General features: G+C 31.2%; 1 protein-coding gene across 6 annotated transcripts in view; it reads left to right on the plus strand.

Moving 5' to 3' along the window:
* LOC143045938 (rho GTPase-activating protein 44-like) overlaps window positions 1-16974 on the plus strand; it is a 75381-nt gene that overhangs the window by 6404 nt on the left and 52003 nt on the right. For 3 of the 6 annotated variants that reach the window (XM_076218786.1, XM_076218782.1, XM_076218787.1), the window contains exons 1-6: window positions 44-216; window positions 11976-12117; window positions 14524-14600; window positions 15392-15503; window positions 16211-16287; window positions 16854-16974. In XM_076218786.1, coding sequence (XP_076074901.1) covers window positions 146-216; window positions 11976-12117; window positions 14524-14600; window positions 15392-15503; window positions 16211-16287; window positions 16854-16974 — 600 coding nt within the window. In that variant the 5' untranslated portion in view covers window positions 44-145. Of the gene's footprint in view, window positions 1-42; window positions 217-11975; window positions 12118-14523; window positions 14601-15391; window positions 15504-16210; window positions 16288-16853 lie in introns of those variants that run through there. The other 3 variants (XM_076218784.1, XM_076218788.1, XM_076218783.1) reach the window with 3 other exon arrangements.

Here is a 16974-nt window from a genome sequence, read left to right on the forward strand (position 1 = left end):
AATCAAAACAGTTTTTACAAAATATTTCTCCCGGAAGTATATTGCAGAATCAATTTCCTACACAACATTGACGGACTGCTATCATGAACCCTACATAAATTAGTTATATTTTATCCCTAAATGCTTAGGCATTAGTACTTTCAAAATGTTTAAGCCAGAGAATCTTCGCAAGAATTTTATGAGAGCGAAACAACTCGCTGATCAAAATTTAGGAAGGTGAGTTAGATTAAATAAAATGGCAATTATTTATTTTTTTTCTTAACACTGAAATTATAGCCTAGATTTGCCATTCTATAAAATAAAGAATGAGCGAAGCTCAGTATTTAAAACAGTCATAATAACTAAAGATGAGGCAAGTTGGTGTTCAACTTGTCAGTACCTACTCCTATGTTCTAGGATCCATCATAACCATTATTCCTAGAGCCTAGACTTGGATCTCCTGTAGTTGGTGATCGCAATACTGGTATAAAAATTTTGTACTACATGTAATATTGTAACTTTTTTTGAAAAAAAAACAGCAATACTGGTACATTACTGATATACCAGTATTGTAGTTGTATTGTTGACTATACTTTAAGGTGTATAATGAAAAATGAATTTTTAATTATGTAAATAATTGGTAATAATTTGCATTTTTGTCAAAAACTTTGGTTTCTGTGAACATCATTGGTGTGTTTAGGGTCATCGTCACTAACTTCCCATGTGAGCTTTAGAAAAAATTACGCGAATTATTTCGCAAATTGAATTCTTATAATTGACAATTAGCACTGCTGTTATTAGGGAATTGTGATAAAGTACCTTCAAAGGAACCATTATTTCTAGTGTAACCTGCAAAATGACGATCATGAAGATGATTGATGAACTTTATAAGGTTAGGGATACAGGCAATCTCCCTGGTAAATGACGTCATAAAGGTGCTAATAATAATCGAACATTTCCGGATAACTTGAAAATCGTCTATTGATAATCATATGGTGCAGGCGTTATCAGTAAGGCCAAATAAAACTATATATGTGGATCCAGTTACCCTAGCTAACTGTGTAAACCTCTTTAAATAAAGAATTATTATTATTATTGTAATTAGTTTAAACCCAGACCCTAGAACTTTTTTACATTTCTGAATAGTTTCAAACAATCAAATTTTGAGGAATGTGAATTGAAATAATAGACAACTTTCGAGTTTGATGCATTTCCGTCAATTTTTTGTTTTTTATTCAACGTTTAGGGGCTTATTCACTTCTGTTCCAATGTTGAGCGAGTGGTTGGACAACTACAAAGCTATATTGCACAAATTATTCTGCAAATTGAATTCTCATTATTGTCTTTCAGCACTGCTGTCCTTAGGGAATAGTGTTTATATATATATAATTAGGTACATGTACCTACAGAACAAATATTATTTCTAGTTTATCCTGCACAATGATGATCACTAATACACTTGATGAATGTTTATAGTGCTGGGATACAGGCGATCCCCTTTATCTCGTAAATGACATCATAATTGACAAATTTTTCCCGGTGACAGAAAAACTCAAAATTGGGCTATTAAATTCACTGACACAGACTTCTGTGATCTGAATTTTTATCAGAAGTATTCACAATGGCTAAAATGCAACAAAATTAACTAAAAAAATGTACATATCTGTTTATACTTATACAACCAAACACATGGAAAATGGCGAACTTCCGGCTGGGATGTGTATGTGAAGACACGATTTTTTCTGAATTTTGAATTTTTTACCATACCATATGTAGCTAGGACTCTGAAAAGATCATAGTGAAAACTAGTTGAACTTTAAAACCAGATTTAAAACCAGTGTGTTTTGTTTTACTCTCAGTAATTTGCTCTAACATAATGTTGTTTACAAAAATTGAGGTGATGACAGGAATTAAAATACAGGGATTAAATTTAATAAAAATTATGTTTACAATTTAAAAGTTGAGTCACCCCACAAAACACAAACCATTTTCATAAGATTTAAGTGTTTTCTTGTTATATTTATGAATACTTATGTTTTTTTGTCCAATACTCTACATGTATCTGTCAATTTGGTATTTGATGAGTGAATGTACATGTGTGTGCTTAAGGTAGATCCGGTGTCTTATCCTGAGCATCCCTTCTGCTCAATGTCATGTTGCAAAAATACTTTTTTGGTCTAAAAGTATTTCAGTTAAGTTTCATTTAAAAAAACAATAGAAACAACTTAAACTTGAAGTTAGTATAAGTATTAGACTATTATAAAAATTAAGTGTCAATAAATGTATATTGTATTAAAAAATTCAGAAAAAAATAGTTTACAATCAAGGGCAGATAATTATATCAAATTGTATATGACAATATGTGTTTTTCCCTGATTTTTAAAGAAAATGGATTTTTGGTTAAGATATTATTAAATGTAAAACGTACCAGGACTGACTCATAAAATTATCCTAGTGAAAATCTTGAGATCTTTTGCATATATACATCATAACTTGAATACATCTTTGAAATAAAGAAAAAATATGAAATTTCCTGGATACAATTCAGCATGTTAAGAGCCCAGACAGATTTTCATGAGATCTGGACTCATAGACTCACCTTAGTGAAGACTCTGAATTAAGAGCTAGAAATCAATGATTATGAAGATCCATCAACTGGACTTAAATTTTGACTGCTAAATGTTTGTTTGATACACATACAAATGTATAAATTTTCAATCTTCTAAAGTGAATCTGCATTTGTATGTGAATTAATGGCTGATGGCCAGGGAAGTATAGAAGAGGGTGTATATTAAAAGATAGATCACACATGTATTAAAGGAGGTGTATATTAAAAGATAGGTCACTACAATGTATGACCTATACATTTGTATATTAAGCTTCATTGACATATACATGTATGCTAGATTTTGCATACATTTTGAGTTTATTTTTAGATACATTTGTACATGTACATTGTACAGTAGTAAGAAACCTATGGTGATATAGTACAACTGTATGTACTATCATGGTCAAACATGAAGTTATGATACAGTTTTTGGGATACGATTGCTTTCAAGCAATCTGTAGACTTATACCAGTGGCTCAGGACAATGCCCTCACGTCAATCGTTTTATTCTAAACATTAAGGAACATCTCAGATTCTTATAATTGTCTTGCTTTAAAAGGTTAAAACAAACGAAGGGATTGAACTTAAACAGCTTTACTATAATGTTCTTTTCATAATCTTCATGGTTGATATTTCTCTTGACTTATATGCATGTTTTTAAAAACACGAAAAAAATCAGAATTAAGCAGTATTTATATTTAGTGTTTTTTTAGTGAATTCCCCAGTTTTGATAAAAATGCGAGAGTTCTCTGAATTCCGATAAATCTATTTCTGTCATAGCTAAGAACTGAAGTTTCTCTTATATGTCACCGTTATGAAAATGATATTTGATATTGTACTTTCATAAAAAAATAGAGAACCATCTAGGTTGTTTAATTAACATTTAATATACGTTCTTGCTCCAGGGTTTGTTTAGGTATATATGTGCATGCGTATAGTTTTCTTGACTTCAAGGGGTATTAGATTAAATGGTTGCTCTGGATTCCCCACTCAATTGATTGTTTTAAAACTCATGGGATCGTTTCTATTTTTGTCTGCTACTGAGGGTTAGTGTTGTTTCATAATTTTAAATCATATGCATCATTTAAATTAAAATAAACGTAGTCCACATCGCAACCACACCCCTTACGGCGAAATGGAGTCTTCCATATTATCGTGTCGAGAAAATTAACTCGTTCTGTCGATTAACGTTGTGTTATATTAAATACGATCGCAATTTTAACCGAGGAATGTGTATGGAAAGGAGTCATGACCACTGACCCAAAGGAAATTAAGTATTTTTAAAAGAGTTAGGAATGGGTTCCTCCTAGAATTATCGTAGGAAAATAGGTGAGATACGAAGTGAAATACCTTCTCTCACTCGGAGTCTTTGCTGTGACTACTGTGGAAAGTAAACTTAGAATTGATGGTACAAAAATAAAACACAATGAGTAAATTGTTCATACACTTGTATCCGGGATTTGGCTATTTTGTAACTTCAGATTATGTAAATTACATTTTACATGTGCAGTTGAATTAGTTTTGAAAATAATATTATCCAGCTACATGTATACATGTGTCAATGAAAACAATGGCAATCGTATCCCTCAGAGCAATCTGCTCTTTGATTTGTTTTCATATTAATTACGTTTTCATCAGATTTAGATGAAGTAGACAGATGTCTATTTTTCATAAACATTTGTTTTTATTGTAATACACAAGTATCTTGTCAAGATCTGATAAAAACTACTGTATTTTATTAGTAACCAATCTATAATTAGATAAACAGAATGATTCAGAATACAGATTCATTATCAGATTTCCTGTTTTCATTCTTAGCTTTTATGAAATTTGATTTATTTTAGAACTTTCTATTGTTTTATAAATGATGTACGTTGAGATGACAATTCTCCTTAAGTCTACACTTCCCTTAATGGTACAATGTATTTCCTTAATGTTCATGAGCATGTGACTGAATAAAAAAAATGAAGAAATTAATGTTAAAGAGAGGGTTTACCAGTAATATATTGATAAAGTACACTATATGCTCTTAATTACTACACCAAAATTGAATAAATAAACATAACAAAAAATAATCTTATTTATTGAGTCCTAGATTATTTATCCAAATATCCATCCCAAATACTGTAATAGCTACAAAGCTGAAGTTTGGTTAACTATATCGCATGCTTTGTAGTACATCTAAGAGTTGTGGATAAATATGATTAACTGATAGCTAAATTTTTAGATAAAATCATGGAAATATTTCTTATACAAAATTAATTATTTATCAAAAAGAAAATATAGGTTATCAGCAAAATCAATAAGAATATTGTATGTTTCTCATTATTCATTTTATTTTTTCTAATAACAGTTACTTTATAAAAAATATATTCACAGGAAAAAGAACAATTAAAACTTCCCACGATAGATTTTATCATAATGAGATGAAGTACTCTCAAAGTGTATTTCTAACAAGAGAGAGTACTTAAATGATGATATATATACACAAGGACTGTAATTGACTGGTTCCTTTGATATTATGTAAATAATCACACGCCCATAATTTGTCTTATCAGGAAATCTTGTTAAATGTAAGCATGGATATTATGTGTGCACCGAGAGTGCACTCACAAAAACAATCTAACAGCTAGATAATAAACAACGATCAAAATTTATAGTTTAAATTTTTGGTTCCTATAGACTTGAAGATATTTTCACTTGATGGTAGACATAGTGGGAGGCAATGTTTACAAGTTTTATGTGAACTTTTGTACCCTTTTTAAAGTCGCATTTAACATGGATAGTATTTTAAACGTATAATATATTCAATGGATTGTACTTTAAAGTTTAGTTAAATTTATTGCTATTTATTTCTTGAAATGATTGCTTGTTTATTTTGCTTACCTGGCTCATTGAGCCAGAAAGACATCATTTTACACCTGGTAATGTCATTTATCCCTTAATTTTACACATTTTCTTTTTTTATTGAAATTATGGGCTTACACTTTGTGCTTGAACCAAACATGAAATTGGTCTAAAAGATTTTTTTTATGCTTATTGTTTCTGTGGTGATAAGTTTTTTTTGTTGCTGTTTTTATGCCCCATTTTATGGACAAAATGTTTTTTGGTCTGTACTGTGGATCAGTTTGTTTGTCTGTCTGTCCCACTTCAGAGTAAAGTTTTTGGTCAAGGTAGTTTTTGAAATCAACTCGAAACTTAGTACACACGTTCCCTATGATATGATCTTTCTAATTTTAATTCCAAATTAGAGTTTTGACCCCAATTTCACGTTCCAGTGAACATAGAAAATAATAGTGGGATTGGGGCATCTGTGTACTATGGACACATTCTTGTTTACACTTGCATCAATGTGCTGGTCCTTGTATCTGTTTTCAAGTGAAATATGAAACGACATACATGTACATGCACTTCAATAAATATGATTTCACATGACTTATTTTCAAAATTACACCACATGCATTTGTTTTTATAAATAAAAAAAATAATTGACTTTATAAGTTTACGTTGTAAGTATTATTATGACTCAATGGTATAATCCAGAAAATTTAATGTTAGTAATTCTGTATCTTGGCAATATCCTGTTTAAATTATTTCTTATTAGATAAATGTAACATGGTACAAGGTTATTATATTGACCTTGCAAACTTTTGACAAGATGAAAACTAGATGTCAAATTATCTTGTCTGAGTCATATAGCTTATCCCTACACAAATTATTGCTATTATTGGGCATCACTGAAATTAATTGTTCAGTATCGCAGTTAATATTGCATATCCCCGTGATTGGCTCGAATGAAAACCATTTTACTATATAATCAGTATAATGGATAAAGGTATATATACATTGTACTTTCCCTCTATATTAAAAGAAACAAGGAAAATATTTTGATTTGTTGTTGTTTCCTGTACTTGAATGGAATTTTCAACAGTTCTTCAAAAAAAATAATCTTGAAATAATCAACAAGATTTTATACTACCGCAAAAATTGAAAATTTTTTGGGCGTATATTGGTATGATGTTGGCGTCGTTGTCGTCCGAAGATATTGTGTTTTCGCACTAAAACTTTAGTATAACTATATATAGAAATCTATGACATTTAAACACAAGGTTTATGACCGTAAAAGGAAGGTTGGGATTGATTTTGGGAGCTTTGGTCCCAACAGTTTAGGAATTGGGGGCCAAAAAGGGCCCAAATAAGCATTTTTCTTGGTTTTCACACAATAACTTTAGTATAAGTAAACAGAAATCTATGAAATTTTAACATAAGGTTTATTACCACAAAAGGAAGGTTGGGATTGCTTTTGGGAGTTTTGGTCCCAACAGTTTAGGAATTAGGGGCCAAAAGGGTCCCAAATTAAACTTTGTTTGATTTCATCAAAAAATGAATTATTGGGGTTCTTTAATATGTCAAATCTAACCGTGTTTTCAAATTGGTCTACATAAAGGTCCAAAGGGTCCAAAATTAAACTTAAAATTGAATTCTTGGGGTTCTTTGATATGCTGAATCTAAACATGTACTTAGATTTTTTATTATGGACCCAGTTTTCAAGTTGGTCCAAATCGGGGTCCAAAATTAATCTTTGTTTAATATCAACAAAAATTGTAGATATGGGGTCCTTCAATATGCTGAATCTAACCATGTATTTAGATTTTTGGAAAATGACGCAGTCATTGTTCCATTACTGGCGACCTGAACTTCATTACATCTCTGCCTACCGCGCTTGGTTTCGTATTTACTATTTTCTATACAAACTGGAATTTGCTTGTGTTATCATTATGCATCAGAGGTCATCGTGTAGTAATCAGCCAGGAACCAGTTTACAAACTAACTGGTTTCTGCTTGTATTCCACTACACTCGAACAAAGTGTTGTAGTTTGACGGGAACCAGTTTAGAATTTGTAAACTACAAAACGTAATCGGGTATTGTTCATTCCGTTTTGGTGTTTCATACCGACTTTTATGGTTTGAATAAGCTTAAGACCCTTCAAACATTAATGTGATAGGTATATTAAAGACTGTTTTACAAAAGGATGGAACTGTTTTGCTTCCAAAGTCGTACTATAGGGATATCTGTTATGTACGGATTTCCACTCTCACCGGTTAATTTCTTCTTTTACACGTGCTTTTGAAACTTCCTGTTTAAACATCGCAAGTTTTAAAATTGTTTTTTGAGTGAATTTAACTTATTTTAACAATCATGAAGCGTTCCAGAATCATTTTCAAGCAGTTTCTTCTTCTCTTTGATGATGGAAAATAGGTTTTTCTCAAGAAAATACCGCAAACGATCGCAGAGGAATTGAGACGTACAAGTTAAGTCGGCACCTGGTTAAATTGGCATCTAGTCAAATCGGCACCGATTTGACGTCAATTCGGCATCCAATAATATTTGTTATAATATTTTCTATTCAATTAATTAATAACTGTTACCAAGTACATAGTGAATATGTTGTTGTGTATTTAGGTAAACAACGAAACCAAAGTGAAATTATGTTGTTGTGTATAAAGGTAAACAACGAAGCCCTTACCCAAGCTGTTGTTTTAACAATTAGACAATTATTAAAATAAAATGGAAAACTATGAGTCCCTTTCAATAAATCAAACTTTCATGCCAAATAATAAGCAAATTTAAGGTGGTTTTTTTCAGTAAAGTTTAAAAGCATTAAACAAACAATCCTGTAAAATGCTCAACTGGTTTAAATAATGCATAAAAATATCCAATATCTCATTTATAAGTCCAAATAATTATGACGTCTGGCAAGGCTATTTTATTTTTTTTCTGTGATGTCTTCCTACGAAGTTCGTAGGAAGGCTTCGTAGGAAGGCGTCCCAGAAAAAAATTAACATAGCCTTGCGGTCATAGAAAGGTGTCCCAGAATAAAATTTAAAAAGCCTTGCCAGACGTAATAATTATTTTGACTACTCATATATATATATCATTAAAAATACACCAAAAAAGTCATTAAGTTGAGAAAAATAAATATATACAAAATGTACATGAACACCCAAAAATGTGAAAGTTAGTATTTAACTCTTTTTGCTTAAATACTGAAAAAAATTCTGGCAACCCCTTACTTATTTTTACTCTTTTTGCTTAAAATACTGTTAAAATTTATATTTAACATGGGTGACGAATTGACTATACCAGGTGTCGATTTAACCAGGTGCTGATTTGTCTAGGTGCCAATTTAACCAGGTGCCGGTTTGACTAGAATTCTTTGACAAGTGTTTGAAATTACCTGAGTTTCATTAGACCTTTGATAACAGTAACAAAAAGATTATTTACTTAATATTTTGTGGGAGAAGGGGGTTCAGACTATGTGGTATCAGGTCTGTTCGCGCCCAATACACTTTCGCACCCTACACGTTCGCACCTCGCACGTTCGCACCCAAGGTCTGTCTGCACTCTACTCATTCGCGCCCAATTTTAATTCAAATTCAAGTTGAATAATTGGAAAATCATGATTGTTGTTTTAAATTGCTTTGGTGTAAATACTGAATGTATTTATAGCTTGGTATGAGTAAAACATTGAAGATTTTAAAGGAAAAATTCAAAAGATAATTGTTTTTAACAGCTTGGTCCCTTTGATCTGAAACAACGAAACAATAAAATATAGGAACCAAAATATAGCAATCCACTATTATAACCAAAACATGATAAAATCTATTCAACACACAGAAAAAAACATAGTCAGAATCTCACTTCATTTTGAAAGTCAATGAAACAAAGTTATAGCAATACACTAACCATTGCTAACCAAAACATGATTAAGAGTTATTCAACACAAAATAAAACGTTGACAAAATACCACTTTATTTAGAAAGGATTATTATAATTTTTAACAATACGCTATCTAAAACATGATTAAGATTTATTCAACACAAAAAAAAATGCTGTCTCACTTTATTTTGAGACAATGACAACAATTATACTTATAAGAAAAGAGTTATTAAACACAAAACCAATTAAGATTGGGTGCGAACATGTAGGGTGTGAAAGTGAAAGGGGCGAACATGAGTGGGCGCGAACGGACCCGGATTCAGACTATGTACCAGTGAGAAATATACAAGCCTTTCTACGGTATTTATTTGTACAATTCAGGTAGTCTTGACCTATTCATTTGTCTTAAAAAAACAGCCAGTTGTCACCTTCACTTCAACCACACACACATATACGAATATCAATTATATGCTTACGAGACATGTTGCATTGTTAAACTAATTACGGTATGTGAAAATCAAGACTTGCATAAAAACTATCCCAATAATAGAGACAGTGGCGTCATTTTTCTTCAGAGCTTTCAGCTCTTTGATTAATATTTGGGCCCTGTTATCAAATTGGTCCACATTGAGGTCTAAAAGGTCTAAAATTGAACATTATTTGATTTCATCAAAAATTGAATTCTTGGGGTTCTATGATATGCTAAATCTAACCATGTATTTAGATTTTGGATATTGGACCATCATAGGTAAATGTCCAATTTAGAAATTTTAAGTTTTTAAGTTTAAGTTCTAAGACCACATACATTCTGTGTCAGAAACCTATGTTGTGTCAACTATTTAATCACAATCCAAATTCAGAGCTGTATCAAGCTTAAATGTTGTGTCTATACTTGCCCCAACTGTTCAGGATTCAACCTCTGCGGTCGTATAAAGCTGCACCCTGCGGAGCATCTTGTTAAAATAATGTGTTGGGAGTAAAATAGCAAGATAATACAATTATATAGAAAATATAGAATTTTGTTATGTTACTAGTCAAATCCTGGGTTAATCAAGCTGTAAGTTTTATGGATACATGTACTATTAACATATGCTCTCAATGAAAGCAATATATGTATACATGTACAACTCATATTACAACTTTCAAGTTGTTAGATTTTTATTCACAATCATATGAAAACCTGAAACCTTGAGGAAAAGTCCTTCATTTACTATGGAGTGCTCCACACTAAATACATGGAATAGATTTTGTCTTTCATTAAGGTCTGAGTAAAGTATATTTGAATTAATTTGAAGAAGAAAAACGTCCACTTAAAATTCAGAAAAATAGTGACATTATATCTTGTTGTTTAAGATACATTTGTACTTTTGGTATATTTCGGATTTTTAAATAACATATATAATAAGGTCTAGATCTCTAATTAAACATGCAGATCATTTTGAGAGGGGAATGCCATGCATGTTTAAACATTTCATCTAAACAGAGAACAGATATCAATTCACTTATTTTAGAAAGGCATTTTTTTTTTTTCGCTAAATTTTCCTATTTTGATCTGTAATATGAAAACCTCAATTATTCTTTTTATTCTCTGAAAGCCCAGGATGAGAGATATCTTCTCATCTTTTATTAACCAGTCTTTTTCAATGGAATAATCTGCAGTGGCGGATCTGGGGAGGGGGGGGGGGGGGGTGATCAATGCATTTGAATGTGGACATGTAGTTGGAACCCCCCCCTTTTGTCCTGGGTTAGGAACCCCACCCTCTTTTTAAAATGGCTGGATCCGCCCCTGATCTGATTATCAAAATGTTGAAGTATGACAGGAGGGGGAGGGATGGTGGCTGCCAACAGTTTCCATGCAATAATTTATAACCATTCAACCAATGCGTTTCAATTTTTTTTAACTAATGACAAATAGAGATCAATATCAATGTTAATAATTTTAACTTTTACTGTTTAGGAGTTATGGTCCCTGATTGATTTGGAAAAGGCACTTTATGATATTTCTATGTTATACATGTTACATGTATATATATATGAATCATGCAACCAAATTAAGCAAATTTTAATTTGTTGTTACTGAAATTGTGGTCAAGTTTGATTTTAATGATTTACGTGTTTGCACTTCATGGGTTATGGTGCTCTTTAGATTGAAAAATGGCGCTTAATGTTGTTTCCACGTAATAAATTATGAACCATTTGTTCAATGCTTTTCAAGTTTTAATATGTTGTTACCATGGTTACTGATGGTGAAGTGGGGGTCAAGTTTGTTATTGACTATTTTTTCTTTAACCCATTCATGATATACATTGTACATGACAGTCATGTATTGGGAAAAAGACCCAGAATGTGACAGATCAAACAAGTCTGAAAGCACCATACATATGAATACTTGAGGTTCATTTCATTTGTCTGGCTGCCCTCTTTAAGTTCAATAATAGTTACCTTTGGAATACTGTATATACTCTTTACAAACTAAATGGTATCTTTTTTTGCTCTGCTAAATAGGGACATTTGATATGAGCTTTATTTTGACAGTTTTTGTAGTTATTGAAAATGACCAGTATTTGTTAGCAAGATTGTTATTTCGTTGATAAAACTTATCTCTTTATGAATTGTCAGATGTATAATTCTACATAAATTAAATCCAGAAATATTTCTTCATTTTAGGACAGAAAAAACAGAGGTCCTCTCAGAGGATTTACAGTCAGTTGAGAAAAGAGTGGATCAAGTTAAAGATGTCAGTACAAGAACTACAAAGAAAATTGAAGCATGGGTCAAAACTTCCTCTTCCGAATTTGAGAAACGATTGGTATGATATTATATCTTTATTGCTTATTTGGTAAACAAGGATTAGAATTACCTCCATGGACTAAGTAAAATAATCTGACGAAGATGGGTTTTTAAAATGAGCTGAATCATATTTCTACCATTAGTTAAAGAAATTTTATATTTTTATTTTGTTCAATGCTGTGGACATTTAAAATAAGTAAAAGATACTTCTATTCTTCAAATATCAATCTCTCACTCATTATCAGTCACTGTCATGACTGTGTATGGATATATTTATTCCTAAAACTACTTTTACGTCCCACCTGCAACAAAAATTGCTGAATCCAGACTTGGATGTAATGTTGTCAATATTATTAATAATTGTAAGAGTGTGTGATTAGGTGACACATATCTCTGTGTTATTTTTCATACATCTAAAACCTGATATGAAATATAATTCAGTGATAATCATGATATATGCAAAAAATCTGCAGCAGATAGGTTAATTATATTATGCATATTTATTTCATATAATCAGATATGAATGATGACTTATTTGTTAGAAGCATTTTTGAAAAGTGCTTGAAGACAAAAGGATTGATAATCTAAATGAATACACTCAAATTGAGCACAAACAACTGATAAATGGCATCGACTGGACATATCAAACCATTCATGTAACCATGCTACATTATGTATGACATCCAGTTAAACAAAAAAATTAACCTGCCTTCCTGGTCTGTTTACAAAGGGTAACCTGGGGAGGGGAAACAGAAATTCTTTTAAATGTGGCATCATGGACATATCTCCATTTATTTTTTAGATATATTGCTATATGGAATATAAATAGTATCGGTTTTCCCTTGAGAGTTTTCCCTTGAGAATGCTGAAAACTTCTTTAAAAGATAAAATCATTAATTCTTCCTTTAAATTGTATTATCTTTTAAGTCTCTGATAAAGGGAAAGACAGTTTGTAATAGTAACCTTTCCTTTTCCTTAACCTTTTCAGGAAAATATGCTGTGTACATGTATGCATGTGCTTTAAATTTTTCTATGAATTTTATTATATACAGAGCACAAATATATGTTGTAGAGTTGTCACTGACTCAGACGTACTTATAAATATAATTATTTTCTGTGACTGTATATTACATTAATTTGTAGGATCCTTTACTATAGATAATTTAGCTGATCTGTAACAATAACATCTTCATGCCTTATATATCATGTACTGTAGTACGCCGTTAGATTAAAACTGACGAGGAAAGGTAACACACGGCCAGCGAAAGCTCTTTTTTTGAGAGCCCAGGTGGTCGTGTGGTCTAGCGGGACGGCTGCAGTGCAGGCAATTTGGTGTCACGATATCACAGTAGCATGGGTTCGAATCCCGGCGAGGGAAGAACCAAAAATTTGCGAAAGCAAATTTACAGATCTAACATTGTTGGGTTGATGTTTAGACGAGTTGTATATACATTATGTACACAGCCATGTATCACCATCATTGATGACGATCCGATGGATACATCTGTTGTAGAGTTGTCACTGACTCAGATGTACTTATAAATATAATTATTTTCTGTGACTGTATATTACATTAATTTGTAGGATCCTTTACTATAGATAATTTAGCTGATCTGTAACAATAACATCTTCATGCCTTATATATCATGTACTGTAGTACGCCATTAGATTAAAACTGACGAGGAAAGGTAACACACGGCCAGCGAAAGCTCTTTTTTTGAGAGCCCAGGTGGTCGTGTGGTCTAGCGGGACGGCTGCAGTGCAGGCGATTTGGTGTCACGATATCACAGTAGCATGGGTTCGAATCCCGGCGAGGGAAGAACCAAAAATTTGCGAAAACAAATTTACAGATCTAACATTGTTGGGTTGATGTTTAGACGAGTTGTATATATATATATATATATATATATATATATATATATATATATATTTATATTATTTAAGGAATGACTAATTTTTCTATGAATTTTATTATATACAGAGCACAAATATATATATATATATATAAATAATATAAATATATATATAAATAATATAAATATTTATATTATTTAAGGAATGACTGTTATGTTTTTTCTGTCTATGAAGAAATAACATAAAAAATGTGGTCACACTAAATAACCCTCGTAGAAAAGTGTGCACCACATTTTTTATGTTATTTCGAATAGGCAGAAAAATATTCAATTTAATTCTAAATTCCATTGTAAACTGGAGTAAATCATGAAAAAACATTGATGACGTCACGGTCACATGACTAAATTATGTCTATGGGCTGATAAACTAAACAACGTTTGCCAATCAGAAGACGTGTTACATCCAAAATTAAATTATTACTGTATAGGATGAAATAGATTTATTACACATTTAACATGTATGTCCACTGTCAAGATGGTTGAGATAAATGTTGTATTTTGTATTTTTTTAGAAAAAGATGCCAGAAACCAGCTTAGCCATCAGTATGATAGAAAGTGCTGGTGTACTTGGTAATGAGACATTAATGGGGTAAGATTCTACACTGGCTGGATTAATCTGTAAAATAACAATTTATTTTTGTAATAATTCTAGAATTATTTCATATATATTTGTTGAATATAGAACATTGTTTGTGGCTTGTGCTTTCAACCTTAATCCCATTCTATTGGTCTTGAGCATAGCTGAGGAAGTAAATTCCAGAAAGATGCAGAACTTTGGGTGTGAGTAAAGGAAATACCAACATGACAAATAATGGTAAAAATTCTTGCCTAAGGCATGAATGGTAATTTTTGGTGCATGATGATAAATGTACACTTTCTTTTAGACGAAAAATTTTGACTGATTTTGACAAATCATGTTAATTTAAAATAAAAAAAAACTGGTAACGATAATTATTTTAGACCTCTGACAAATCATGTTAAAGATATTTGACAGATCACGGTAAAATTTCAACCAATTTGATGTTAATGGTAACTGAAAATGACCATTTGACATCTGATGGTAAAGGGTATTCCTACCCTGGTTGGTACTATTTCTGTTCAACTGTCAGTCCTCAAGGATAGAGAATTAATAAATGCATGGTTATAACAATAATTGTAATTGTTAAAAACAAGAGATACTACTCCTCAGTCCTCACTCAAGTTTGTTTGGTTGTTCTTAATTGACATTTCAAGTTTTGATGCTAAATAAATGACTATTGGTGTTGGTCTCGAAATTTAGAAAAAGCACCTGTTATTTGAAATGTGTTTCCATAGTTAAGTTATTGTAGACCTCTGAAGTAGAAGCATGTCTCTACTAATTGTTAATAATTTCTTTTGTAGGAATTTATATCAGATGTGTGGAGAATGTCAAAGTAACTTGGCTAGTCACCTGTTAAACCATGATATATCAGTAGAGAAAGCAGTATTACAGCCAATGCAAGAAATTTTAGATGTAAGATAATAATGACATCCTTTTAAATTATTATTAAAGAAAACCATATTGATTTTTTCATAAAGTTCATTTACAAAAGTAAAGTCCCCTTATACAAAAAACAATTTAGCATAATACAAACAATAAATGTAACAGTAGTATACTGCTGTTCATTTGTCATAATTTGATTAAGCGAAAACAAATCTGGGTTACAAATTTAAACTGAAGGACACAAATCAGCTATAAAAGGAAAATAAAGGAACCACAGAAAAACTTGTCTGCTACAAAAACAAATGCCAACATACATAGAAATAGACTATTTGAAAACAACTGCCATATTCAGGTGTTGCCATTGGTAAAGGACATTTGAAGAAAATTTAAAAATGGTCGGTTAAAACTGGTTTTATGGCTAGGCAAACCTCCTGTTTATATGGCAATGTTAAAAATACCGCTAAAATGACAACATTATGTGACAGGAATAATAATGAAACAATGCCAGTAAATCTTCAAGATGACATGATTCCTAGAGTGGATAACTCTGGTATGCAAGTTTTTTACAAAAAGACATAAAATGTGAAGATTACAACATGTTTTGTGGCCTAGTGCATCACAATATAGCATATTGTTATAAATGATTCAGATGTTTGAAAGAGTTTTGATATACATTAATTGTTTATGTGAACTTGATATATATTCATCATTAGTACTGATTCTGGTTTGTTTTTCAGGTCGAAATTCCTGCAATTAACAAATTCAAAAAGAATTTAACAAAAACAACATTGGATATGGATTCACTGAAAACCAGGTAAGAATATATGATACAAAATGACTTGATTTTTAATATCCTATTATGTTATATCTGGTATAGAACTTTTTTCTTTTATTTCCTTGTTAACGAATGGACATTTACATAGAAATATATAAAGCATTTAAGTTTGGTTTAGATCTTCGAGTATGATAGATAAACCTTTAATAGTATTTAATATTGACATTAAGTAGCATTTAAGATAGAAATTTCTTGAGATGAACAATATATATACCTTGATCTGACTAAGGAACACAAAAATGATTTAAGCGGCATTCATAATTGACAGGAATGCATTGACTCAAAAAGAGCAAAGGATCCAGTCTATTAAGTACCGATCTGACTAAGAAATAAAAAAAAAAGATTGATGTGACATCCATAATTGACAGCAACCAATTGACACAAAAGGAGCAAAGGATCCAGACTATAAAGTACAATAGGTTTATCTTATTTGTGCAATAAATCTGGTACCCTCTTTTAATCATCAATGACAGGAGTTCAGTAACTAAATATATAAAAATGGGTCCTTATGAAAAGTTATATTTGTAAAAACTGTGATTTTACAGATGGCATCAAGCAGTGAAACAAACACAAGTTAGTGGAACCAATATGCAGCAAGCAGCCAATAAAGCAGATACAATGAAGGAACATTATGAAGATTCATGTGCTAGAATGGAACAAGCAAGG

Source organism: Mytilus galloprovincialis, chromosome 9 (genome assembly GCF_965363235.1).
Source record: "Mytilus galloprovincialis chromosome 9, xbMytGall1.hap1.1, whole genome shotgun sequence".
In the NCBI taxonomy this organism is placed as follows: domain Eukaryota; kingdom Metazoa; phylum Mollusca; class Bivalvia; order Mytilida; family Mytilidae; genus Mytilus; species Mytilus galloprovincialis.